Source organism: Pelodiscus sinensis, chromosome 13, assembly GCF_052426305.1.
Source record: "Pelodiscus sinensis isolate ZL-2025 chromosome 13, ASM5242630v1, whole genome shotgun sequence".
Taxonomy (NCBI): Eukaryota; Metazoa; Chordata; order Testudines; family Trionychidae; genus Pelodiscus; species Pelodiscus sinensis.
In genome coordinates this window covers 48,541,968-48,566,528 of record NC_143064.1, presented here as the reverse complement: position 1 = coordinate 48,566,528, position 24,561 = coordinate 48,541,968, and the positions used below count along the sequence as shown (strand labels likewise).

The window sequence follows — 24,561 nt, the reverse complement described above, 5'->3', positions numbered from 1 at the left end:
TCGCACCCAGCGTCCCTCCCGGGCGGCGCCGCATGGCCGGGGCAGGTCCTACCAAAACGGCAGCCTTGCCGTTCTCTCCCCCAAGCCTGCACTCCAGCCCAGCCACACCAGCCACAAGCCAGGGGATAAACCCCAGGTTTCCCCATCGGATGAGACCAGGACAAGCTTATGGGGAATTCAACGCGTACACGGCCTGGCTACAATTCCTGCCACCTGTCTGTCCCCTCAGACACTCCCCATGGCCGGTCCCCCACAGGCCCCCCCGGCCGGTCCTCTCACAGGCCCCCCCTGGCCGGTCCCCCACAGGCCCCCCGGCCGGTCCTCTCACAGGCCCCCCCGGCCGGTCCCCCACAGGCCCCCCCTCGGCCGGTCCCCCCACAGGCCCCCCCCCCGGCCGATCTCCCACAGGCCCCCCCTGGCCGGTCCCCCACAGGCCCCCCCTCGGCCGGTCCCCCACAGGCCCCCCCTGGCCAGTCCCCCACAGGCCCCTCCCTCGGCCGGTCCCCCCACAGGCCCCCCCTCGGCCGGTCCCCCCACAGGCCCCTCCCTCGGCCGGTCCCCCACAGGCCCCCCCCTCGGCCGATCTCCCACAGGCCCCCCCTCGGCCGGTCCCCCCACAGGCCCCCCCCCCCCCTCTCGGCCGGTCTCCCACAGGCGCTCACCTCGGCCCGTCTCCCACAGGCCCCCCTCTCGGCCGGTCTCCCACAGGCCCCCCTCTCGGCCGGTCTCCCCACAGGCCCCCCCCTCGGCCGGTCCCCTCACAGGCGCCCCTCGACCCAGGGAGGGTCCTACTTCTCTTTGGGACACAGAAGGTTCTAGCAAGGAGGCACCATGCCCTGACACTCGCAGAGCCCTGCTCTTGGGGGAGGCGACCCCCCAGATTCTCCCACGTGGGGCCCAGAACCCAAACCCGGCGCCCCGTTTCCAAATGGCCCCAGCTTTGCACTGAGCTGGCGCACAGCCGGGCAGCCAGATGCCCACGGACAAGTGCCAAGAGCAGAGGCTTCGGGGGCAAAGCCCCTCGCACCGGCCTCCCCAGGGCAGGGCTCTGGGCCTCGGACGCTGGGCGGCGGGGGAGGGGGCTCCGGTTCCAGTTTGCTCCTTTCCCGGCGCACGGCTGGACCGGGGCGGATCCCATTGTCCTGACACTGGTTTTACACCCGCCTACGCCTGGTTCCCGCAGCCGCAGGAGGGGACGAGCCGCTGTCCCTGGCCTGCCTCCGTGCGGCCCATGCGGCTGCAGCACTGTCCTGGGTGCAGGGATGCACCTGTCACCCTCCGGACGCGGGGTGCGCCTGGGCCCCTGCAGCTTCCTTCGCTGTGCCCGGCTCGGACAGAGCTCTCCGGCCACGTGACACAGGCTGCTGGCCACGCACACGCGTGCAGGCAGCATCCTCGGCAGGCGCCCCAGCTCAGCTTGGCTGTGCAGCTGACGGACCAGGCCAGCACCTTCTCCCTGGCCACTGCCCCCCACCCATGGGCCCTGGCTCCCCTACCTTGCTCCTCATCTGCCCCGACGTGGACACCTTGCGGATGAGCTTGTGGGAGCTGCCCTGCTCGCCCTCGCTGTCGGACGACTCCTCGCCAGCCCCCTCGGGGGAGGCCGGCGCCAGCTTGTCCGAGTCCAGGGATGACACGGACTCCCTGGCCTTCCTGAAGAACAAGTCCCCAGGGGCCAGCTTCTCCGCCATGCCTGGCGCGTCTCCCGGGGGCGCTCCCAGGCCGACTCGGGCTCCTCCGCTTCCCACGGCCCTTCAAGCAAGGACACCCAGTGAGCGACCCAGCACTGGGCCCGGGTCACGGAGCCCCTCTGCCCGCGCAGGACTCCTCCCCGGTGCCCACGAGAGCTGGGGGGCAGCCGGGCAGTGGGGCAGGGGGCGGCTGTTTGACGATGGGCACGGCTTCGCCCCCCAGTTCCACCTCCAGGTCAAACCCCCAAGCGGCTGCTGGGCTGGCAAACCGTTTCCCTCCAACTCTTCCTCTTTTCCGCCCTCCGAGCATCAGGGGGATTGTGCAAAGCCGGCTTCCTTCCACCGCCCGCTGCTGCCGCAGGGCTCCAGCCCCAGCATCTCCCCGGGCGAAACAGGCGCCCTCTGTGCTGCCCCAGGGGCCCCGGCAGTCCCCTTCCCCCACTCGCCAAGCGCCTCCCCCAGCGCCAAGGGGTGTGTGTGAAGGCAGGAGGCCTGGGGCTCTCGGCCAGGGACCTGGAGGTGGGGGGGGGGTGGGGGGGGGGTGAAGGCAGGAGGCCCGGGGCTCTCGGCTGGGGACCCGGGGGGGGTTGGAGGCAGGGGGCCCGGGGCTCTCGGCCGGGGACCCGGGGGGGGGTGAAGGCAGGGGGCCCGGGGCTCTCGGCCGGGGAGGGTGGATGGAGGCAGGAGGCCTGGGGCTCTCGGCCAGGGACCCGGGGGGGGGGGTGAAGGCAGGGGGCCCGGGGCTCTCGGCCGGGGACCCGGGGGGGGGTGAAGGCAGGGGGCCCGGGGCTCTCGGCCGGGGAGGGTGGATGGAGGCAGGAGGCCTGGGGCTCTCGGCCAGGGACCCGGGGGGGGGGGGGCAGGGGGGGGGGGGAAGGCAGGGGGCCCGGGGCTCTCGGCCGGGGAGGGTGGATGGAGGCAGGAGGCCTGGGGCTCTCGGCCAGGGACCCGGGGGGGGGGGGGGTGAAGGCAGGGGGCCCGGGGCTCTGGGCCGGGGACCCGGGGGGGGGGGGTGGGGGGCAGGGGGCCCGGGGCTGTCGGCCAGGGACCCGGGGGGGGTGGAGGCAGGGGGCCCGGGGGGGGGGGGCCCAGGGCTGTCGGCCGGGGACCCGGGGGCCGGGGGGGGGGTGGAGGCAGGAGGCCCGGGGGGGGGGGCCCGGGGCTGTCGGCCGGGGAGCCGGGGGCCGGGAGGTGGGGGTGGAGGCAGGAGGCCCGGGGGGGGGGGCCCGGGGCTGTCGGCCGGGGACCCGGGGGCCGGGAGGTGGGGGTGGAGGCAGGAGGCCCGGGGCTCTCGGCCGGGGAGCCGGGGGCCGGGAGGTGGGGGTGGAGGCAGGAGGCCCGGGGCTCTCGGCCGGGGAGCCGGGGGCCGGGAGGTGGGGGTGGAGGCAGGAGGCCCGGGGCTCTCGGCCGGGGACCCGGGCGGGGAGGGGGCCCGGGGCTCCCGGCTCTCCCCGGGGGCAGGGGAGGTTCTCGCTCGGTGCGCTCCCTGCCAGGCGCCGCGACAGGTGCCCCCGCGCCCCGCCCGGAGCCGGCACCCACCTGGCAGCGGCGAGCGGGGTCCGGGGCCCGCGGCCGGGCAGCTAGCGCGCCCCGCGGGGGCCGTGTCGGGCTGCGGGGCTCTCCCGCCGCATCACTCGGCCGCTGCGCTCGGCTCCCGGGCAGCCCCGCGATCTGCGGCACATGCTGCTTCGCTGCCTCCGCCCCCCGCGCTCCGCGCCTGTCACTGCAGCCGCGGCCCCGCTCCCGGGCCCGATCCGCCGCAGGCTGAGCGCGGAGCGGCGCGCGTGCCACGGGCAGGGGGTTCAGCGTCCCGGATCGAGCCCTTCTCTGGCCAGCTACGGGGCCGCCCTCCCCCCCGCGCCCTGACACTGCCCACCCGGGACCTTGGGCATGTCACTTACCCGCCCCAGAGAGCCGGGCTGAGGAGAAGGAAGCCCAGAGCAGCGGGGTTGTGCTGCCAAACGAGGGGCCTGGCCCTGCTCATGCCCCAGGCCTGGATTGGCTTCCCACGGGCCTCTGGCCGGGGGTGCCCGACCCTGCCCCGGCCCCGCGTGAGCCCCCGCTGCCCTGGCCATACTTGGGCGGGGCTGGGGCTGAACAGGCCCTGGAGCAGGGGCAGGATGGTCCGGGCGGCGGGGGAGCTCCAGGGTCTTGTGCAGCCCAAGCGCCACCAAGCTCTGAGCCTTTGCAGAACCTGCCCTTTGCCCGCCTGCTTGGAGCCGGCCAGCGCAGGCCCCTGGGAGCGCCCGGCTGAGCCTGTCTCACCTTACCCCCCCCCCCGCCAGTCTGGGCCTCCGTTGCCCCGAGTCTACCCCTAACTCCCACCCCCTGCAAACTGCGGCCTGCAGGGCGCTGTGAGGGTGCGGTCATTCCGCCGTGGGGAGACAGCCCAGGAGGGGGAGTGACGGGGTAAGAGCTGGAAGCACCCGCTGAACGAGGAGGCTAAAGAAAGAACAGCCTCTGCTGAGTGAGACAGGCCCGTGTGGGCAGGGCAGGGTGTGAGCCTCAATTATAGAGCCTCTGGTGGTGCACGCAGGCACCCGTGCACGCACACGCAGACATGCACACACGCGCAGACACGCACACGCAGACGTGCACACACGCGCAGACACGCAGACGTGCACACACGCGCAGACACGCACACGCAGACGTGCACACACGCGCAGACACGCACACGCAGACGTGCACACACGCAGACGTGCACACGCAGACGTGCACACACGCGCAGACACGCAGACGCAGACATGCACACACGCGCAGACACGCACACGCAGACGTGCACACACGCGCAGACACGCACACACAGACGTGCACACACGCGCAGACACGCACACGCAGACGTGCACACACGCGCAGACACGCACACGCAGATGTGCACACACGCGCAGACACGCACACCTTGAGCTCATGGCCCACGATGCCCTGTGCCATAGGCACCCTCTGCCCATTCAGCATCGGAGCTGGTCACCCCCACCCCCCCGGAACTCTTCTCACCTGTACCAGATGCTCCGGGCCGTGCTCTGTGAGAGGCACCTGGGGCATCGCCCGGCTTGTGCCTCAAGGGGTCTCTTCTCCAGAGCCTCAACCCTGCAGGTTCTGCCCCTGGGCCAAGCCCTGCACCCAAAGGCCTGACTCCTCCAGCGCCCGGCTCCCACGCAGCTCCTTGGCCGGCCAGGCGACACCCTGGTTCCCAGCAGGGAAGCCCCGTGGTGCAGAGAGCTCACTCCAGCTGCTGGTGGCAGGCGGGAGCCAGTGCCGCTCCTGCAGCATGGGGGGCGGGCGTTTGCAGGGCTGGCTGTTCACCAAACCTCCCTTCTCGGAGCTGCGCCTCTGATCTGCGCCCCGCAGGCCACCCCCTGGGGCCTGAGGGAGGCAGTTCTAGGGTCACTTTGCGCAGCACCTTAGCACCGGAGCGACCAAGCAGCCAGCCCTGAGCCCCGGGCACTGAGGGAGGCAGCTCCAGAAGCCAGGACCCCCAAGGCCTGGGTTTTAAGCCTGCTCGGCTAGCTGTCCCAGGGCCAGGAAGCAGAGTGGGTACCAAGCTGGGCCCGAGGAGGGCATGGAAGGGGGCTGGCCTAGCAGTCAGGTCCTGGGAAGATGGGAAATAGATCCCCATCTTGTGTGCAGCGGGGCTCCAAAGAGCAGCCCTGAGGTCTCTGCCTCCCGCCCCAGCGGCTCCTTTGACACTCCCTGGCCGGCAGGAGTGGCCGCACGTTGCAGCCGGGCCAGGCTCCTGAAGAGAGGCAGCTAAAGCAGATGGGGAGAGGGGGAGGTGCACGGAGGCTGGAGCTGCCAACCCTGGTGTTTACCGGGAGCTGGGTCCTGCTGCCTCCGTCAGCTGCTAGCCAGGCTGGGGCTGCTGAGTCAGAGGAAATGGCAGATAATTTGTTTTGCTGCGAGATCCCCGAGCCTGGCCAGGCTGTGCCGCGGGGGTGGATCCGGCGCAGGGAGCGGCGTGGGGGTCACGCCCGGAGGGGCTGGGAATGGCGCAGACAGAGCCCAGGGGTGGCTTCAGCAGAGAATCCAGAGGGACCGTCTCCCAGGAGGCTGAAAGGCCTGAGAACTAAGAGCCCCGAGACCAGAATTTCTCAGGCCCTGGGGGCCGAGTTCAAAGCTGGAACCGCAGCAGAAGGAACAGAGAGGCAGGGCAGCCCCCCCCCACCCCGAGGAGCTGTGCAGGTCGGAGGCCCTTGGTCTGCCGCACACCTGGGACCTGAGCAGCAGGGATCCGGGCCAGCGGGGAGCAGCAGCCCACCAGCTGGCCAGTTCTCTGATCCTCGGGGCCAGGTGCCCGCCCCTGCTCTCCGGGAGGCAGGCTAGGACCAGCAAGCCGGCCCTGCGGGCGCGGGTGAGACATCCTGCACTAGGCCCCGGATTAGTCCTTTGCCCCCATGTGTCCGCCAGGCTCATCCGTGGCTCAGCCCCAGCAGGAGGCTTCTGTGCCTGTCCAGAGCCAGGCGCTCCCCAATCAGCGCCCCCGCCCCCGCCCCTGCGAGCCAGCAGCAGAGAGCCCAGCGCCAGCCCCTCTCGGCAGAGCAGCAGGGCCCAGGCACCCCGGTTCCTCAGACCCCCAAGCCAGAAACCACACGAACCGCCCGCGGCAGTGGCCTGCGGCTCTCAGAATCGCTGGGCCTGCCTCCCCGCCCACCCCCGGAGCCAGCGCAGCTCCCAGGCTCCGCTCAGCCCTGCCCAGGCGCTCTCCCTCCCCTGCCCTCCGGGCTGCAGCGGGGCCTGGCTGCCCTGGTCCACAGGGCCGGGGTTCACCTGAGCCCGCTTCAGAACGCCCTGGCTGGGTGGCTCAAGTCCCAGCGGACGCCGGGGGAGAGGGCATCGGGCCCCAAGAGATGGCAGCTCAGAGCCCAGGGACGGCGAGCTGAGCCCCCCAGCAGACCCTGGGACAGGCTGAGGCCACGCCAGACACTGCTGGGAGCCAGCCCTGCTGGAGGCGGTGTTCTCGGGGCTGTCCTGAGGTGTCCCGGGGCGCGCTGGCACGGCCTGGCCCATTCCCCCGCTCGCGCCCCCTCTCTGGGGCTCAGAGCCCCCCGGATCCAGAGGGTTCGACGGGACCACGGGGCTCAGCTCGCCTGCCCCTGCCGAGATGCCGGGTGTGTGGGGGCTAAGCCAGGCGTCGGCCAGTCTCTTCAATCCGATCTCCTGGCGGCGGCCCCGAGAACAATTGGAAACGCCGCAAGGCTGGTCCTGCGGAACCCAACGCCTTCCGGGGGCAGTCAGCAGCGGCTGGGGCCCAGACTGGCCCTGGGCCACCCCTCCCACCGGCCAGGGGAGGGAGACTCCACGGCCGCCCTCGCCCGCTGTCCGGCCGTCCCTCTCACGCCTGAGGCCGCTCCGGCTCCCCCACCCGAGACAGCGCCCGCGAATCCCTTGGCCCCCCCCGGCGTGCCCATCCGGAGCCCTCCCTGGCTTCCTGCCCAGCGGGACACAGCCCCAGCTACTCCCCGGCTGGGGGCTGGTCACGGTCGTTGTCCCCTTCCCGCGAGGTTCGTGGAGCTCGGCCTCCGCCTCCCAGGCAGCCTCTAGCTCGCTGCCCCCGGCCACGCTACCGGCGGCTGGGGGGACACCCAGGTCCAGGCTCTCCGCTGGGTTCCAGCCAGGGCCTTTGCACAGGCCTAACCCTGCTGTATTCCAGGGACGTGCCGGCCTGGCCTCCCGCACCCTGCACCCCTCCGCAACCCCCTTGCCCTCAGCTGCCTGGCGTCACACTGCTCCCCCCGCAGCTCCCGGCTCCTCCTCCGGGGCAGCCTCAGCTGCTGATGGGCGGCTGTGGGGCTGCCTCCCTGGGGTGCTGCCCCCAACACAAAACCCAGCCACACGGCCTGGCAGGTGGCTGGGAGCGGGGGCTGGGCCAGGAGATGGGAGGAAAAGAGACCAGGGGTGGGAGGGCGCGAGCTGGGTCACAAGTCTTGGACCTGTGGGGCTGAGAGGCTGGTGCCCAACTCGGGGGGCGGCTGTGGGGCAGACAGAGGCCGCAGGAACCAGGGTCTCACCCCTTCCATGCCCACGGTGTGCAGTGTGCCCGGTGCGTCCCCAGCGGCACAGCTCCCAGGTCCTCGCGGGGCCCGGCGGCCGGTCGGTGACACCATCCCCCGGGGCCAGCGGCTGTCGGGCCTGTCGTCACCCGATCTGCCCTGCCCCCGGGGCGCCCGTAGCCCATGGCTGGGCCAAGGAGGCTGCTTGGGAACTTTCGGCCCCAGCCCTAGAGCAGAGGGGCCCAAGGGGCTGACCCATGACAGCCGCAGGGCAGGGGCTGGCATTGAGGCGCAGGGTCATGGCCAGCAGAGCCAGGCCCTGGCTGCAGGGGCAGGGGGAGAAGGGGCAATGTTGGCCGGGAGGAGCTACAGCGCTCACGCCCGGGGGAGACACCAAGGAAGGGGGACTCCCGGCCGGACAAGCCAGGCTAGAGCTGGGGGGGTTCCAGGCCCATCCCTCTAAGGTTCCCCGAGCCGAAGGATGCGTGCCCTGGCCTCAGCAGCCCGTTTGCGGGGACACCCCCTGCTCTGCCCACGCCGGTGGCTCAGGCCTCCGCAGCTCGTCCCGGCGCCCCCTGCTCTGCCCTCGCCGGCGGCTCAGGCCTCCGCAGCTCGTCCCGGCGCCCCCTGCTCTGCCCTCGCCGGCGGCTCAGGCCTCCGCAGCTCGTCCCGGAACCCCCTGCTCTGCCCACGCCGGCGGCTCAGGCCTCCGCAGCTGGTCCCGGTGCCCCCTGCTCTGCCCTCACCAGCGGCTCAGGCCTCCGCAGCTCGTCCCGGCGCCCCCTGCTCTGCCCACGCCGGCGGCTCAGGCCTCCGCAGCTGGTCCCGGTGCCCCCTGCTCTGCCCTCACCAGCGGCTCAGGCCTCCGCAGCTGGTCCCGGCGCCCCCTGCTCTGCCCTCGCCGGCGGCTCAGGCCTCCGCAGCTGGTCCCGGCGCCCCCTGCTCTGCCCACGCCAGCGGCTCCTGCTCTGCCCTCGCCGGCGGCTCAGGCCTCCGCAGCTGGTCCCGGTGCCCCCTGCTCTGCCCTCGCCGGCGGCTCAGGCCTCAGCAGCTGGTCCCCGCGCCCCCTGCTCTGCCCTCGCCGGCGGCTCAGGCCTCAGCCAGGCCATGAAGCTCTTTGGAGCCCCGGCCCCATTCAGAGCCCTGCACCACCCCATCTCCCAGCACTTATGGGGGCCCCTCCCCCAGGTGGGGGACTGAGATGTGGCCTTACCCAGGCTGGGGCCCCTGGCAAAGCCCCCACGCAGTGCCTGATGCAGCCAGCACAGGCCAGGCCTCTCCCTCAGCCAACTGGCAGCCTGGACTTCTGGGCCCAGGGCCTAGCTGCCAGGTGTTTCTGCAGCTGGACTTACCTGGCGTGTCACTGCCCTCCTTTGGGCAGTGGTGGTATTGCAGGGACTGCGCTGGTGGGGCAGCTGTTGCAAGCAGGCTGCGCTGGGCCCCACGTTGCACGGAGCGGAAGGGAGGCTCGACGGGCTGCCCAGAGTGCTGGGGCGCGGATGTGCACCCTCCTCCCGTGCTGGCAAAGGCCTGTGCCTTAGAGAGCGGCATGCCACGAACGGCTGGCTGGCTGGCTGGGACGTGCAGGAGCTGGCTCTGCAGCAGCAAGAGGGACCAGACTGGAGTTGACCCCCACAGCTGCTGAAAGTCTCAGCTGCACCCGGTGAATGCGGCGCACTCGGATCCCCTCAGAACAGGCCTGGCCACGGCACATGTGCACCCCATGCCTGGGCCGGCGCTCGGAACTGCTTTCCATGGGGAGCATCATCAGTTAGACCATTTGCAGCTGACGCCCGGAGCAGCCATTCCATCTGGGATCAGTCAGGCCTCGTCTTACTTGGGCAACCCTGTTTGCTCTTTAAACTGTGGCACAACATCAGCTTCCCTCGAGTCCTTGGAACCTCCCTAGTGTTCAAAGTCAGACAGCGCCTCGGCCTGGTCTTTCCAACGTTCTGGAGGCAAGTGAATTAAACCTGCCGATTGTAAAACATCCAACTTAGTAACTGCGACCTAACGGCTACCTGAGTTACTCTCTGAATGGAAAGTATTGAATTGTCATTATGATTCAAGAATGCCTCAGCCTGCTTTGTTCAAAATAAAATATTTATTGAACACTTTTACCTCTTCTGCATTATTACTGGCAATTCTACCATGTACATCCAGCAATGGAACAACTCTTTTGCTAAGATTTTGTTTGTTTCTAAGATATTTAAAAAACTCCTTATTGTCCTTAAGCCTATTGGCCATAGAGGTTGCCATATGCTCTTTTGCTTCCCTTATCAATTTTCTACAAAATGGAATTTCTAATTTACATTCATTTTCACCAACATCCCCTTTTTTGGTTTGTTATATATTGGGGAGGTGAGGCGTATTTACAGGGGCTTACATTTCTCTCTTCACCAGGCTGATTGCTTTAAGCCTTTCTTCTCAGTTCCGAAACTGTGGGTCACTTAATTAACATAGCCTCAAACATTCTTTCATTATTATTTGCACTTTTCTGTATGAATACTTCCTCCCAGCTGGTAACTGTTTGCGGCTTTGTAAAATCAACTTTTGAAAGGCCCGAAGACACCATCTCAAGTGATTCCCTTATTTTCCCTCTCAGCAGAAGGCTGATGAGGTCTCCTGGCAGGCACAGAGGGGGCCCCTCCAGGGCTGGGGGAAGCAGTGCTAGGAGGTTTGCTCGGCTACAGCTCGTACCTCGTGGCACAATGTAGCACCCTCCGTAGATGTTGATTTCAATGAGGCAGACTCGGGCCCTGGCAGATCTGTGGCTGTGCTGTGGCTGCCCTTCAGTAACCGGATGGGAGACTTCGGTGCGTCATTGTCGCCCCAGTTAAACCTCCACAAATGTATCTGTAATCACTGACGAGCAATTAACACTTGGAGCCTTAATGCATGCGCGTTCCCAGAGCCTGTGCCGCGGGGGCGCTGGCTGCGAGTGCTGCTGGCAAATTCATAACCTGCCATTCCTCCCCAGGACGGTAGAGACCCAGCTGTCCCCATCGGGCCGGACCTGGGACCCTTCCCTTGGTTTGCCAAGTTCCTGCCTCTGCCTGCCCGCCCCAGAGGAGGCTCTAGTGCAGGGCTGGGGGACTGGGATCCAGCAGCTAACCACAGCTCTGCCACTGCCTCACTGGGGAATCTTGGTTGAGCCACCGCCCCGTGCCTCAGTTTCCCCATTGGTAAAATAGAACAGCTGAGGGCTGTGCCTGCTCCCCGCCTCCCGAATCCAGTCCCTTGCTATGTGACCTCACTACTGGTTGCCATGGCAACAATGCTGATGTCACAGAGGAGGCAGCGGCTACAGGAGCCAGACAGGCGAACGCTTTGCTCCCCCTCCCCCCCGGCCATCGCTCCCTTGGGGCAGGCGAGCGTGGGGCCCGGCGGGGGGCAGCGGCCCCTCTGATCTCTCCCTCCACGTGCAGATAAGCAGCGGGCGGCACGTGGCTCCCCGCAGCGCTGGTGGCGGGGCTGCTCGGGCAGGCCCAGCCCAAGGGAGGCGGGTGCGGGGGCCCCGTCTGTCCGGTGCAGCAGGAGGGCGGGGGGCGAGGCTGGGACGGGACAGGCTTCTGCTGGGGCTGCCGGGAGCCGCTGGGCGAAGCTGCCCGTCCCGTCGGGGTCCCGGGCTGCGCAGGCTGCCGGCGCTGCAGACCCAGCCAGCGGGCGAGAGCCCCGCGCGTCTCCTCGCCCCTCTCCGCACGCCTGGCGCTTCACCCGGCCGCTTCGGGCATCGCCAGCCCCCGCACCCACGGGCGCAGCGGAACACGAGCCGTGGCCGGACACGAGCTGGGAAAGTGCAGCCCTGGCCTCAATGCAGCAACCCCCCCCCCGACCTAGGATTCCTGCCCCCCAGCAATCGCCTCCCTGCAGCGACCCCCCCGACCTACGACTCCTGCCCCCCAGCAATCGCCTCCCTGCAGCGACCCCCCCGACCTACGACTCCTGCCCCCCAGCAATCGCCTCCCTGCAGCGACCCCCCGACCTACGACTCCTGCCCCCCAGCAATCGCCTCCCTGCAGCGACCCCCCCGACCTACGACTCCTGCCCCCAGCAATCGCCTCCCTGCAGCGACCCCCCCGACCTACGACTCCTGCCCCCCAGCAATCGCCTCCCTGCAGCGACCCCCCCGACCTAGGATTCCTGCCCCCCCAGCAATCGCCTCCCTGCAGCGACCCCCCCGACCTACGACTCCTGCCCCCCCAGCAATCGCCTCCCTGCAGCGACCCCCCGACCTACGACTCCTGCCCCCCAGCAATCGCCTCCCTGCAGCGACCCCCCCGACCTAGGATTCCTGCCCCCCAGCAATCGCCTCCCTGCAGCGACCCCCCGACCTAGGATTCCTGCCCCCCAGCAATCGCCTCCCTGCAGCGACCCCCCCGACCTAGGATTCCTGCCCCCCAGCAATCGCCTCCCTGCAGCGACCCCCCCGACCTACGACTCCTGCCCCCCAGCAATCGCCTCCCTGCAGCGACCCCCCGACCTACGACTCCTGCCCCCCAGCAATCGCCTCCCTGCAGCGACCCCCCCGACCTACGACTCCTGCCCCCCAGCAATCGCCTCCCTGCAGCGACCCCCCCGACCTACGACTCCTGCCCCCCAGCAATCGCCTCCCTGCAGCGACCCCCCCGACCTACGACTCCTGCCCCCCAGCAATCGCCTCCCTGCAGCGACCCCCCCGACCTACGACTCCTGCCCCCCAGCAATCGCCTCCCTGCAGCGACCCCCCGACCTACGACTCCTGCCCCCCAGCAATCGCCTCCCTGCAGCGACCCCCCCGACCTACGACTCCTGCCCCCCAGCAATCGCCTCCCTGCAGCGACCCCCCCGACCTAGGATTCCTGCCCCCCAGCAATCGCCTCCCTGCAGCGACCCCCCGACCTACGACTCCTGCCCCCCAGCAATCGCCTCCCTGCAGCGACCCCCCGACCTACGACTCCTGCCCCCCAGCAATCGCCTCCCTGCAGCGACCCCCCCGACCTACGACTCCTGCCCCCCCAGCAATCGCCTCCCTGCAGCGACCCCCCCGACCTACGACTCCTGCCCCCCCAGCAATCGCCTCCCTGCAGCGACCCCCCGACCTACGACTCCTGCCCCCCAGCAATCGCCTCCCTGCAGCGACCCCCCGACCTACGACTCCTGCCCCCCAGCAATCGCCTCCCTGCAGCAACCCCCCGACCTACGACTCCTGCCCCCCAGCAATCGCCTCCCTGCAGCGACCCCCCCGACCTAGGATTCCTGCCCCCCAGCAATCGCCTCCCTGCAGCGACCCCCCCGACCTACGACTCCTGCCCCCCAGCAATCGCCTCCCTGCAGCGACCCCCCGACCTACGACTCCTGCCCCCCAGCAATCGCCTCCCTGCAGCGACCCCCCCGACCTACGACTCCTGCCCCCCAGCAATCGCCTCCCTGCAGCGACCCCCCGACCTACGACTCCTGCCCCCCAGCAATCGCCTCCCTGCAGCGACCCCCCGACCTACGACTCCTGCCCCCCAGCAATCGCCTCCCTGCAGCGACCCCCCCGACCTACGACTCCTGCCCCCCAGCAATCGCCTCCCTGCAGCGACCCCCCCGACCTACGACTCCTGCCCCCCAGCAATCGCCTCCCTGCAGCGACCCCCCCGACCTACGACTCCTGCCCCCCAGCAATCGCCTCCCTGCAGCGACCCCCCTGACCTACGACTCCTGCCCCCCAGCAATCGCCTCCCTGCAGCGACCCCCCGACCTACGACTCCTGCCCCCCAGCAATCGCCTTCCTGCAGCGACCCCCCCGACCTACGACTCCTGCCCCCCAGCAATCTCCTCCCTGCAGCGACCCCCCGACCTACGACTCCTGCCCCCCAGCAATCGCCTCCCTGCAGCGACCCCCCCGACCTACGACTCCTGCCCCCCAGCAATCGCCTCCCTGCAGCGACCCCCCGACCTACGACTCCTGCCCCCCAGCAATCGCCTCCCTGCAGCGACCCCCCTGACCTACGACTCCTGCCCCCCAGCAATCGCCTCCCTGCAGCGACCCCCCGACCTACGACTCCTGCCCCCCAGCAATCGCCTCCCTGCAGCGACCCCCCCGACCTACGACTCCTGCCCCCCAGCAATCGCCTCCCTGCAGCGACCCCCCCGACCTACGACTCCTGCCCCCCAGCAATCGCCTCCCTGCAGCGACCCCCCCGACCTACGACTCCTGCCCCCCAGCAATCGCCTCCCTGCAGCGACCCCCCCGACCTACGACTCCTGCCCCCCAGCAATCGCCTCCCTGCAGCGACCCCCCCGACCTACGACTCCTGCCCCCCAGCAATCGCCTCCCTGCAGCGACCCCCCCGACCTACGACTCCTGCCCCCCAGCAATCGCCTCCCTGCAGCGACCCCCCCGACCTACGACTCCTGCCCCCCAGCAATCGCCTCCCTGCAGCGACCCCCCCGACCTACGACTCCTGCCCCCCAGCAATCGCCTCCCTGCAGCGACCCCCCGACCTACGACTCCTGCCCCCCAGCAATCGCCTCCCTGCAGCGACCCCCCGACCTACGACTCCTGCCCCCCAGCAATCGCCTCCCTGCAGCGACCCCCCGACCTACGACTCCTGCCCCCCAGCAATCGCCTCCCTGCAGCGACCCCCCCGACCTACGACTCCTGCCCCCCAGCAATCGCCTCCCTGCAGCGACCCCCCCGACCTACGACTCCTGCCCCCCCAGCAATCGCCTCCCTGCAGCGACCCCCCGACCTACGACTCCTGCCCCCCAGCAATCGCCTCCCTGCAGCGACCCCCCGACCTACGACTCCTGCCCCCCAGCAATCGCCTCCCTGCAGCGACCCCCCGACCTACGACTCCTGCCCCCCAGCAATCTCCTCCCTGCAGCGACCCCCCGACCTACGACTCCTGCCCCCCAGCAATCGCCTCCCTGCAGCGACCCCCCCGACCTACGACTCCTGCCCCCCAGCAATCGCCTCCCTGCAGCGACCCCCCCGACCTACGACTCCTGCCCCCCAGCAATCGCCTCCCTGCAGCGACCCCCCCGACCTACGACTCCTGCCCCCCCAGCAATCGCCTCCCTGCAGCGACCCCCCCGACCTACGACTCCTGCCCCCCAGCAATCGCCTCCCTGCAGCGACCCCCCCGACCTACGACTCCTGCCCCCCAGCAATCGCCTCCCTGCAGCGACCCCCCGACCTACGACTCCTGCCCCCCAGCAATCGCCTCCCTGCAGCGACCCCCCGACCTACGACTCCTGCCCCCCAGCAATCGCCTCCCTGCAGCGACCCCCCGACCTACGACTCCTGCCCCCCAGCAATCGCCTCCCTGCAGCGACCCCCCCGACCTACGACTCCTGCCCCCCAGCAATCGCCTCCCTGCAGCGACCCCCCGACCTACGACTCCTGCCCCCCCCAGCAATCGCCTCCCTGCAGCGACCCCCCCGACCTACGACTCCTGCCCCCCAGCAATCGCCTCCCTGCAGCGACCCCCCGACCTACGACTCCTGCCCCCCAGCAATCGCCTCCCTGCAGCGACCCCCCCGACCTACGACTCCTGCCCCCCAGCAATCGCCTCCCTGCAGCGACCCCCCGACCTACGACTCCTGCCCCCCAGCAATCGCCTCCCTGCAGCGACCCCCCGACCTACGACTCCTGCCCCCCAGCAATCGCCTCCCTGCAGCGACCCCCCGACCTACGACTCCTGCCCCCCAGCAATCGCCTTCCTGCAGCGACCCCCCCGACCTACGACTCCTGCCCCCCAGCAATCGCCTCCCTGCAGCGACCCCCCCGACCTACGACTCCTGCCCCCCAGCAATCGCCTCCCTGCAGCGACCCCCCCGACCTACGACTCCTGCCCCCCAGCAATCGCCTCCCTGCAGCGACCCCCCGACCTACGACTCCTGCCCCCCAGCAATCGCCTCCCTGCAGCGACCCCCCGACCTACGACTCCTGCCCCCCAGCAATCGTCTCCTTGCAGCGACCCCCCATGGCTCCCTGCAGGAACACCCCCCCCCCCAAGCTCCTTGCCCTCCCCAACCCAGCAATCCCCTCCCTGCAGCAGTCCTGTGGCTCCCTGCCCGGGCAGGCCCAGGGCAGAGGGGGCCAGAGAAACGCGCTGGGCAGCATGTTCCTTCCCCCAGTGTCCACCAGGCCCAAGCATACTCCTTTCACAGGCACTGCCAGCCCAGGCCTGGGCGAGCAGCCTCCCTTTGGGCCTGCTGCTGGCAGGCGTGGGGCTGACGCCAGCCCAGGAACCAAGCGCTGCTCAGCCGCAAGGCTCCCCTGGGTGCCCCGGGCAGCAGAGCCGCGCTGGCCAGGTGTGCGCTGAGGGCAGCTGCCAGCAAAGGCCCCTGTGCGGCCCGGCGGGGCTTTTACCCCCAGGGAGGCAGACACAGCTCTGCCCGCAAGCCGGCTCCTTGGCCAGGCCAGCTCCAGCAGCCAATGGCTCCCAGGCCGCACACGGCTTCTTTGTGCTGCACATGGAGGCAGCGCGCGAGCAACCAGACAACACTGAGCGGCTCCTCGTCCGTAGCCCCGTTTAGTGCAGCAGGCCCACTGGAGGGACATGCCCACGGCCAGAGAGCGAGGGGCCCCGATGGGCCCCGTGTACAGAACCCTGCCCAGCCGGCCGCTGCACAGCACGCGACTGACCCCGCTGGCACTTGGCATGGCCAGGGCCGGGCCGGGCATGTTGGGCAGTGGGTGCTACAGGCCACTGGGCTGAAACAGCGCAGCTCATGCCAGCGCCGGGCTCACAGGGCGACTGGGCTGTACACAGGGCTCCATGCTGGCCAGCACCCAGACTGTCCCCTGCCTCCCTTCCCATTGTCAGGGCTGGGCCCCCCACTGCCTGTAGGCCCCCCTCTGCCCAGCAGAGCATGTACCCCCCTCCCATGAGGTCAGCAGCCTCGGCAGGAGCCCCTGCGCGTGGCTTTCCCATGGGTGACTGAGCAAAGGCTACAACTGCACAGAGGCAGGAGCTAACCCAGGGGCTGCGGCCAGGGCCTGGGGGCAGCAGGAAGGTACCATCTGACAGCCAGGGGCCAGCTCTTCCCAAGCCCCATCGCTGCAGGGCCTGGGGCCAAGCCCCTGGCCAGGAACATGAGAAACTGCCTGGCAGCCGAGCCACTTCCCCTGCTGCACACGGCTTTGCCCGGTGCCAGCCAGGGAACCCGTGCCCCGGCCTGGTAGCGCCCCACAACTCTTCCCTACGCCCCCACAGGAGCCGCCAGCCAGCAGCCCGGCCCCGAGAGCTGCATCTCCAGCTGCTCAGGTGGGGCAGGAAGCGAGCTGCAGGCTTAGCGCCCGGCCTGGCTCTCCCGGGCCTCAGGCAGACGCAAGCCTGGCTCACCTCCGGCAGGGGAGGAGGTGGAGCGGAACCAGAGTTTACCAGGCCTGGCTGGCCCGGGGGTTGGACATCACACGCTGGGGCACATGCAGGGCTGTGCACCGCGAGGCTCCCAGGGCTCAGGCGCATTTAACCCTCCCTGGAGGGCTAGGAACTCAAAACGGGCTTTGGGCAAGTGCCTGAAAATCAGAAGTGAGAGCAGGAGAGCCGAGCCACCGTGACGCTTACCAGGCTGCTGCCCCTGCCTGAGCCCAGTGACCTGCAATGGGGCAAACAGCCCGGGGGGGGGGGCGTGCTGAGCAGGGTTTGGGGGGGTCGGAGGTGTGATGTAGTGGGCACGTGGTACTCTGGCTGGGCATTCCCTGGTCACTGTTCTTGGGCTGTGGGCGACCCCTACTGGCCTACATCTGTAAGCATGGCCCGGAGGGGGGGGGGGGGGGCATCTCCCTGAGGAGCCTCATGTCCCTAGACCATGGTCCAACCGATTCTCACCTGAGCAGGGAGGGGTCTGAACAAAGAGGGTGGGTCGGAGAAGGGGCAGTCTGGGAAGAGGGTGGGTCGGAGAAGGGGCAGTCTGGGCTGGGAAAACATGGAGACTGAGCCGAGTGCGGGGGTTCGGGGCCTGAGGCTGCCTGGCCCTCACTTGGATGCGCACACAGCACCCGGGCTGGGCTGCACCTCGCAGAAGCAATAACCCCCCAGTCGACTGGCTGGCGGAGTCTCATCTCGCTGCAGACGGGCGCGGGGGGGGGGGTCCCCGACGCGCTGTCACAGAGTCCCGTGGCAGCCCCGTCCCGTAAGCGTTTCCAAACTCCCGGGGGCGGGGGCGCTAACAGGTCGGCACCACGGCCGCTGCTCACTGCTCCGAGGGCTCCAGGAACGCGATTCACACCAGGACCCAGGGCTCAGCCTGGGAACAAGGGCTCCCTGCCAGGGTCCTGCGCATCGCAGGGGCCTTTCCCCTCCCCGGCGCGCTGCTCCTGGGGGCGGTCAGACCACGGGCCCTGCCACCGGCGTTTGCAAATCAGTCGTTTATTGGTCTGGAGCGGCAGCTTGCTCTTTGGCTCCAGCCGCTCGGTGCAGGTTCCAGGGCGCGAGGGGCGTGTGCAAAGTCAGCAGAAAGCTCCCATGGAAAGTCCTGCAAGGGCTGTGCTGGGCGGGAGCTGGCAGGGCTGGCATGTCTCCCGCCGGGGCCGCCCTCGCAGGGTTAGTGTCCCCCGTTAGTGTTAATGAGCATTAGGAGCGGGCCTGGCCTTAGCTAGCGCCCCTGCCCACAGCCAGGCCCGAATGGCCCAGCCCGGGCTAAGTGCTATTCTCAGTCAGCAGGGGCAGGTTTGCACACCCGGCCTGGCCAGGGCTGAGGTATCCCCCGGGGTGGCTGCCCAGCAGGAGGGCGGAGGTGCCAGGCTGGCCCTGCCCCCCTTGGGTAGAGAGCCCACGAAGCCGTGTGCACTGCAGGCTTGGCCCCTCCTGCACAGGCCACGGGACACACAGGCCACGGGACACACAGGCCACGGGACACAGCCTGTCCCAGCTGAGCTGGCTGGCCCCCGGCCTGGGAATACAGCGGGGCAGGGAGCTGGGGGCTCCCCACACACTGAGCTCTACGTCCTCCGATCAGCAGCTGCCCAGAGCCGTGGCCAGTGGAGATGCCTCGGCCCTGGTCTCTGGCCCATGGCGAGTGGTGCCCCCTGCACCTGCCCAGGGCCTGCCCCACTCCAGCCTCACACGAGGGGCCCTGCTTTTCTGGGAACATCCCCCCTCCCCTCCCTGCAGCAGGCCCCTTCCCAGGGGCGGGGGAGGCCGGTGGCTCGGGACGGTCCCTGGGCCGCCAGAGGGAGCAGGGCGGGATCCTCCAGAGCAGTGGCCCAGCTGGCCGGCCTTACGCAGGCGTGGCCAGGCCCAGCCCGGCAGGGGGAGACTATTGTTCCGAACACAATGGGGCGGAAGAGGATGTTGGGGCTGAGGATCTGTGGCAGGGCCCCAGCACATTCCTCTGGTGCCCGGGGGGGGGGCGAGGGGAAGGCAGGATTAACCCTGGCCAGCCAGGAGCCGGAGCGGGAATCTCGGCCGGCGGGGGCTTCTAGAGCGCCGGGACAGCCCCACGGCGCTGCAGCTCTCTGGCGCCGGGGGCAGCCCCCCACCCCCAACCATGGCGCAGGGTTGGCAGGCTGGCAGCGTGAGGGCCCGGTGCCCATGCAGAGGTGGCGCGTTGGGTTCCCGGCGCAGCACCTGCTCTGCCTCCTGGGCAAGGGACCAGACGCGGCTACAGAGACAGCCGCCAGCAGGCCAGGGGCACCACGGGGCCACCTGCCGGGGCTGCGGAGCACAAGGAACTCGCTCTGCAGCCCCTGGGCTCGGACCGGGCAGCAGACACGCCCTGGCCAGGCAGGGTGGGGGCAGTGCCCAGAGCCGAGTGGGGAAGCAGATGGATCTGCCCGGGCACGGGGAGCAGTGGCACACCCTCACCAACCTGCGCCAGGCACGGGCGCCTGCAGCTCCGCCAGAGACGGGCAGGGCCCAGCCCCTCCTCCTGCCCCAAAGCCAGCAGAGCCGCTGGCTGCAGGTGCCTAACGCTGCCCTGCGGGCAAAACAACACGGCTCCGGCTCCTGGCCTGGACGAGGAGCCAAGGCAGGTGGGCGCTTGGCACCAGGTGTCTGAGCTGCTCAGACGGGCGGGTCTGGGACGGGTTTCTGCAGAGCTCCCAGTGCCGGCCACATGCCCGCCGGCCAGAGGGAGGCCCAGGCAGGGACTGCACAGGCAAGAGCCAGGCCAGAGCCCTCCCGCCCGCCATGCGCTAGAACCAACCGCAGCCAAGGGCCAGAGGGTGTAAAGCTGGCGAGGGAGCCAGGCCTGGCCCCCCGGGGGTGTAAAGCTGGCGAGGGAGCCGGGCCTGGCCCCCCGGGGGGGTAAAGCTGGCGAGGGAGCCGGGCCTGGCCCCCCGGGGGTGTAAAGCTGGCGAGGGAGCCGGGCCTGGCCCCCCGGGGGGGTAAAGCTGGCGAGGGAGCCGGGCCTGGCCCCCCGGGGGTGTAAAGCTGGCGAGGGAGCCGGGCCTGGCCCCCCGGGGGGGTAAAGCTGGCGAGGGAGCCGGGCCTGGCCCCCCGGGGGGGTAAAGCTGGCGAGGGAGCCGGGCCTGGCCCCCTGGGGGGGTAAAGCTGGCGAGGGAGCCGGGCCTGGCCCCCCGGGGTGTAAAGCTGGCGAGGGAGCCGGGCCTGGCCCCCCGGGGTGTAAAGCAGGCGAGGGAGCCGGGCCTGGCCCCCCGGGGGGGGGGGGTAAAGCAGGCGAGGGAGCCGGGCCTGGCCCCCCGGGGTGTAAAGCTGGCGAGGGAGCCGGGCCTGGCCCCCCGGGGTGTAAAGCTGGCGAGGGAGCCGGGCCTGGCCCCCCGGGGGGGTAAAGCTGGCGAGGGAGCCGGGCCTGGCCCCCCGGGGTGTAAAGCAGGCGAGGGAGCCGGGCCTGGCCCCCCGGGGGGGTGTAAAGCTGGCGAGGGAGCCGGGCCTGGCTGCAGGAGGGAACGTTTCAGCTAAAAGCACCCTAACTTGGATGGTAGGTTCGGAGTCGCCGCTCCCCCAACAGCGAGGAAGGACCAGGCAGTTGGCAGCCTGCTCGCCCAGGACGCCCCAGCCAGAGGACCAGGCCGGGGCTCCCCAGGGCTAAGGGCCCCTCCCTGGGAGAAAAGCAACTGAAAATACAAATAAATAACGGCGGGGGGACACGGAGGGGACTGGGCGCTGGCGCGAGGCCTCTCTGGCTGTGCCGCTGGTGCACGCTGGCGCCGTGCCGGGGTCTTTGGGCAGCTGAGGGGCTGCAGCACTTGGCCAGGGCGGGGAGGAGAAAGCCGCATCCCCTTTGGTTTCCCCCGGCTTCCAGTTCGGCTCCAGGAATCCCTGCCCGGCCTGGCCCATGGCAGACGGTGCTGGAGGCGACGGCTAGCACAGCCTATGGGGCAACCGCCCAAGGGCTGAGCCCCCTTGGAGCCGGCGCCCTGCCGGGTCTCCTGGCTGCAAGGCACTGGAGGGGCTCCCCGGAACGGCGGGGAGGTGGCACCAGAGCCGGGGGGCCGCGTGGGCAGCCGGACGCGCCCTCTGCCCCAGGTCCTCTGGCAGGAGCCGGGAGCGCCCGGGGGCAGGGCTGCTCTACGACTCTCGGGCGCCGAGCAGGAGACTCTCCCGGAGGCAGCTGAGCTGCTCCTCCCCCAGTTTGATCTTCTCCTCCAGCTCCCGCTGCTCGATGACCAGGGCCGACTTCATCTTGACGAAGTGCTGGTAGTCCTGGAGCTGCTCGGGCAGCAGGCAGCGCGCCACGGTGCCGAAGACGGCCCGCTCCCGCCGGTCCACGTGCTCCTTCAGCTCCTTGGCGTCCTCCAGCTGCGCCGCCAGCTGCCGCTTCTTCTCCAGCAGAGCCAGCTGTGGGAGCAGAGAGCCGAGTGGGCGGGAGGGGCATGGGGCGGGCAGTGGCCGTCTGGGCCCGGGGCCTGGGTTTCTCGCCTCCCCCAGCCGGGCTGACGGCCCAGCACACGGCCCAGCTTAGCCTGGCGTGGGCGCCCTGGCCAGCCGGCGGGGCCCGGCGCGGGAGCAGAGCCGGAGCCTACCTTCTCGGCCGGGCAGGCCTCGGGGCCCAGGCCGTTGAGGGCGTTCTCCACGCGGGCCAGGCGCCCCGACAGCGACAGCAGCAGGTTCACCACCTTGTCCAGGTCGCCGAGGAAGAGGCGGAACTTGTCGAACTCGCTGGGCTTGCAGACGCCCTTCACTTGGCCCTCCACCTCCTCGCCCAGGGCTGCGTTGGCAGCAACGTCCTCCTGCAGGCCCCGCTGCGCCTCCCGCAGCACCCCCAGCTTCCGGCTGATGCTCTCGATGAGCTGGGCCTGCCGAGGGGAGAGCCAGGCTCACAGCCGCTCCGCGCTCAGCACGGGGCGGGCTGGGAGTCCGGACACCCGGGTTCTGGCGGGGCTCTGGGAGGGATGTGGGGGCCAGTGGTTAGAGCAAGGGGGAGTTTGGGAGCCCAGACACCCGGGTTCTGGCGGGGCTCTGGGAGGGATGTGGGGGCCAGTGGTTAGAGCAAGGGGGAGTTTGGGAGCCCAGACACCCGGGTTCTGGCGGGGCTCTGGGAGGGATGTGGGGACTAGTGGTTAGAGCAAGGGGGAGTTTGGGAGCCCAGACACCCGGGTTCTGGCGGGGCTCTGGGAGGGATGTGGGGACTAATGGTTAGAGCAAGGGGGAGTTTGGGAGCCCAGACACCCGGGTTCTGGCGGGGCTCTGGGAGGGATGTGGGGGCTAGTGGTTAGAGCAAGGGGGAGTTTGGGAGCCCAGACACCTGGGTTCTGGCGGGGCTCTGGGAGGGATGTGGGGACTAGTGGTTAGAGCAAGGGGGAGTTTGGGAGCCCAGACACCCGGGTTCTGGCGGGGCTCTGGGAGGGATGTGGGGACTAGTGGTTAGAGCAAGGGGGAGTTTGGGAGCCCAGACACCCGGGTTCTGGCGGGGCTCTGGGAGGGATGTGGGGACTAATGGTTAGAGCAAGGGGGAGTTTGGGAGCCCAGACACCCGGGTTCTGGCGGGGCTCTGGGAGGGATGTGGGGGCTAGTGGTTAGAGCAAGGGGGAGTTTGGGAGCCCAGACACCCGGGTTCTGGCGGGGCTCTGGGAGGGATGTGGAGGCTAGTGGTTAGAGCAAGGGGGAGTTTGGGAGCCCAGACACCCGGGTTCTGGAGCGACTCTGGGAGGGATGTGGGGGCTAGTGGTTAGAGTGGGGATGGGGGGGAGGCTAGGAGCCCGGACTCCTAGGTTCTCCCCCTGGCAATATCAGGCCCTAGAGGCAGGCCACAATCCCCATAGTGTCTGCCCCACTTTACCTTCTTCTGCGCTAGCTCGTGATCCACCTCCTCCTCCTCGGAGGCCCCCTCCGCCGCCTCCGGCAGCTCCGCCATCTTGTTGAGCAGCTCCGCCTTGCCCGCCGAGGTGTTGTAATAGGCTGCGTAGCAGGGGGGGCTGACGGCGCCCCCCGGGGGAGGGGAGAGGGGCTGGAACTCCTCCCTGCACACAGGGCACAGGGGTGAGGCACCCGGAGCCGCGCTCCCATGCACCAAGCCAGGTCCCTGGGGAACCAGCACCTCCATGCCCATGGTGCCTAACCCCACTAGGCTCTTTGAACCCTGAGCCGGCTGCCCCCGGGCCTGGCCTTCCTCCCCCATCCCCCCCAGCCCCTGCTGCACCCAGACCCCCCACCCCAGCTCCTCCTGCGCCCAGACCCCGCACCCCTCCCCGCCCAGCTCCTATGCCGTGGGTGCGGGTATGAAATTCACTGCCCCCCATTCCTGGAGCACCCCATGCCATTGGCACCCCACTGGGTGTCCCAGAGCAGCTGCCCCCAGGGCACAAGGGAGCACCCCAGCACTGTGATGGGGCAGGGGCGACCCCCCCACTCCCTGCTGGACACAGACAGGGGCCCAGCGGGTGGGAAGACGCTGAGATCGCTCGGGGCCTGCAGCCGCTCTGAAGGAACGCGGGACGCTCCCTAAGGCATTAGCACCCACAAGCTACTTACAGACCAGGCCCCGCCCAGGGATGCCTCAGACGCCTCCTACCTTTCCTGAGCCTCCGCCTCGCTCTGCTTCTCGGGCCGCCAGTCCTGCTGGTAGAGGTCCCTCCAGGAGTGGCGGTGCCCTGCCGAGAAGAGCTCGCCCATGACCTCGGCGGCCGTCACCATGCGAGCGGCCGGGCTCAGCACGCCGGCCAGGGAGCGGTCCCGCCCCGCCACGTCCCGCAGCAGCTCCTCCGAGGTCCTGCGGCAGGGCGAGGGCCTGCCCAGCCGGCAGCTCTCCACCTCGGCATTCTCCTGGGCCAACTCCGCCTCCTTGGGGGCTGCAGCAGGAGGCAGCGAGTGAGCGGGCACGTCCGTCACGTGGCCCGGGCCACGGGAACTCACAGGGAAGTACCACTCACCCAGGCGGGGGGGGCTGGGCCGGGGGCGCTCCTGGCCCCAGCTGATCACTTGGTATTGCTCGTCCTTTACAGACTTGCCCGTATCCCACCGCGGCGTCGCCTTCGCCTCCTCTGTGGACCTGACTGGTCTGGAAGCACAACCCCAGGGGAGAGGGGTGAGTGGGAGGCGCCTGCAGTGTGACAGAGCCCAGAGCTCCCCAGCCTGGGCTGCGGAGACCCCCCCCCACTCCGGGAGCTGGAGCCCCCCCCGTGTGTTGCACCCCACCTGGCTCTCACAGGGTTCAGGCTGCGGGGGGGGAGGCAAGGAAGCATTCGGTCTGGTCCCCGCTCTCTCCGCTGGCCCCCAGGGACATTTCGCACAATGCTCCTTGCAGGAATTTTAGTTAAATAGCTCCTTGGACTCATATGTCCAACACACACTTGGGAGAAGAGACCTCAGAGCTAAACAGGTCCAAGACCTGCCCCCTTTGATCCCAAGACTCAGAGCCCCGGAAACCTCCCAGAGACAGAGAGGGCCACGCTCCGTGAAAGTACCAACTTAGTGTCATGTTACTGGATTTTAAGGGGAGCAGCCAGATAACTGCTGCACCCGGGGTGGGGGGGTGTTTGCCCCAAAAGTGTATACTAAGGG

The 24,561-nt window shown here is 69.6% G+C and overlaps 2 protein-coding genes across 11 annotated transcripts in view; both read right to left on the bottom strand.

The window, feature by feature from the left end:
- The window catches only part of DGKK (diacylglycerol kinase kappa), an 80,505-nt gene extending 76,229 nt beyond the window's left edge, over positions 1-4,276 (bottom strand). For 2 of the 5 annotated variants that reach the window (XM_075896543.2, XM_075896544.2), the window contains exons 1-2: positions 3,231-4,276; positions 1,497-1,752 (exon numbers count right to left, since the gene is read on the bottom strand). In XM_075896543.2, coding sequence (XP_075752658.2) covers positions 1,497-1,691 — 195 coding nt within the window. In that variant the 5' untranslated portion in view covers positions 1,692-1,752; positions 3,231-4,276. Of the gene's footprint in view, positions 1-1,496; positions 2,116-3,230 lie in introns of those variants that run through there. The other 3 variants (XM_075941282.2, XM_075896545.2, XM_075941283.2) reach the window with 2 other exon arrangements.
- Positions 4,277-18,007: 13,731 nt separating this feature from the next.
- SHROOM4 (shroom family member 4) overlaps positions 18,008-24,561 on the bottom strand; it is a 34,730-nt gene continuing 28,176 nt past the window's right edge. For all 6 annotated transcript variants that reach the window (XM_089781700.1, XM_075941277.2, XM_075941278.2 and 3 more), the window contains 5 exons: positions 23,931-24,058; positions 23,573-23,849; positions 22,841-23,021; positions 21,585-21,857; positions 18,008-21,399 (listed from right to left, as the gene is read on the bottom strand). In XM_089781700.1, the coding sequence (XP_089637826.1) occupies positions 21,130-21,399; positions 21,585-21,857; positions 22,841-23,021; positions 23,573-23,849; positions 23,931-24,058 (1,129 nt within the window). In that variant the 3' untranslated portion in view covers positions 18,008-21,129. The remainder of the gene's footprint in view (positions 21,400-21,584; positions 21,858-22,840; positions 23,022-23,572; positions 23,850-23,930; positions 24,059-24,561) is intronic.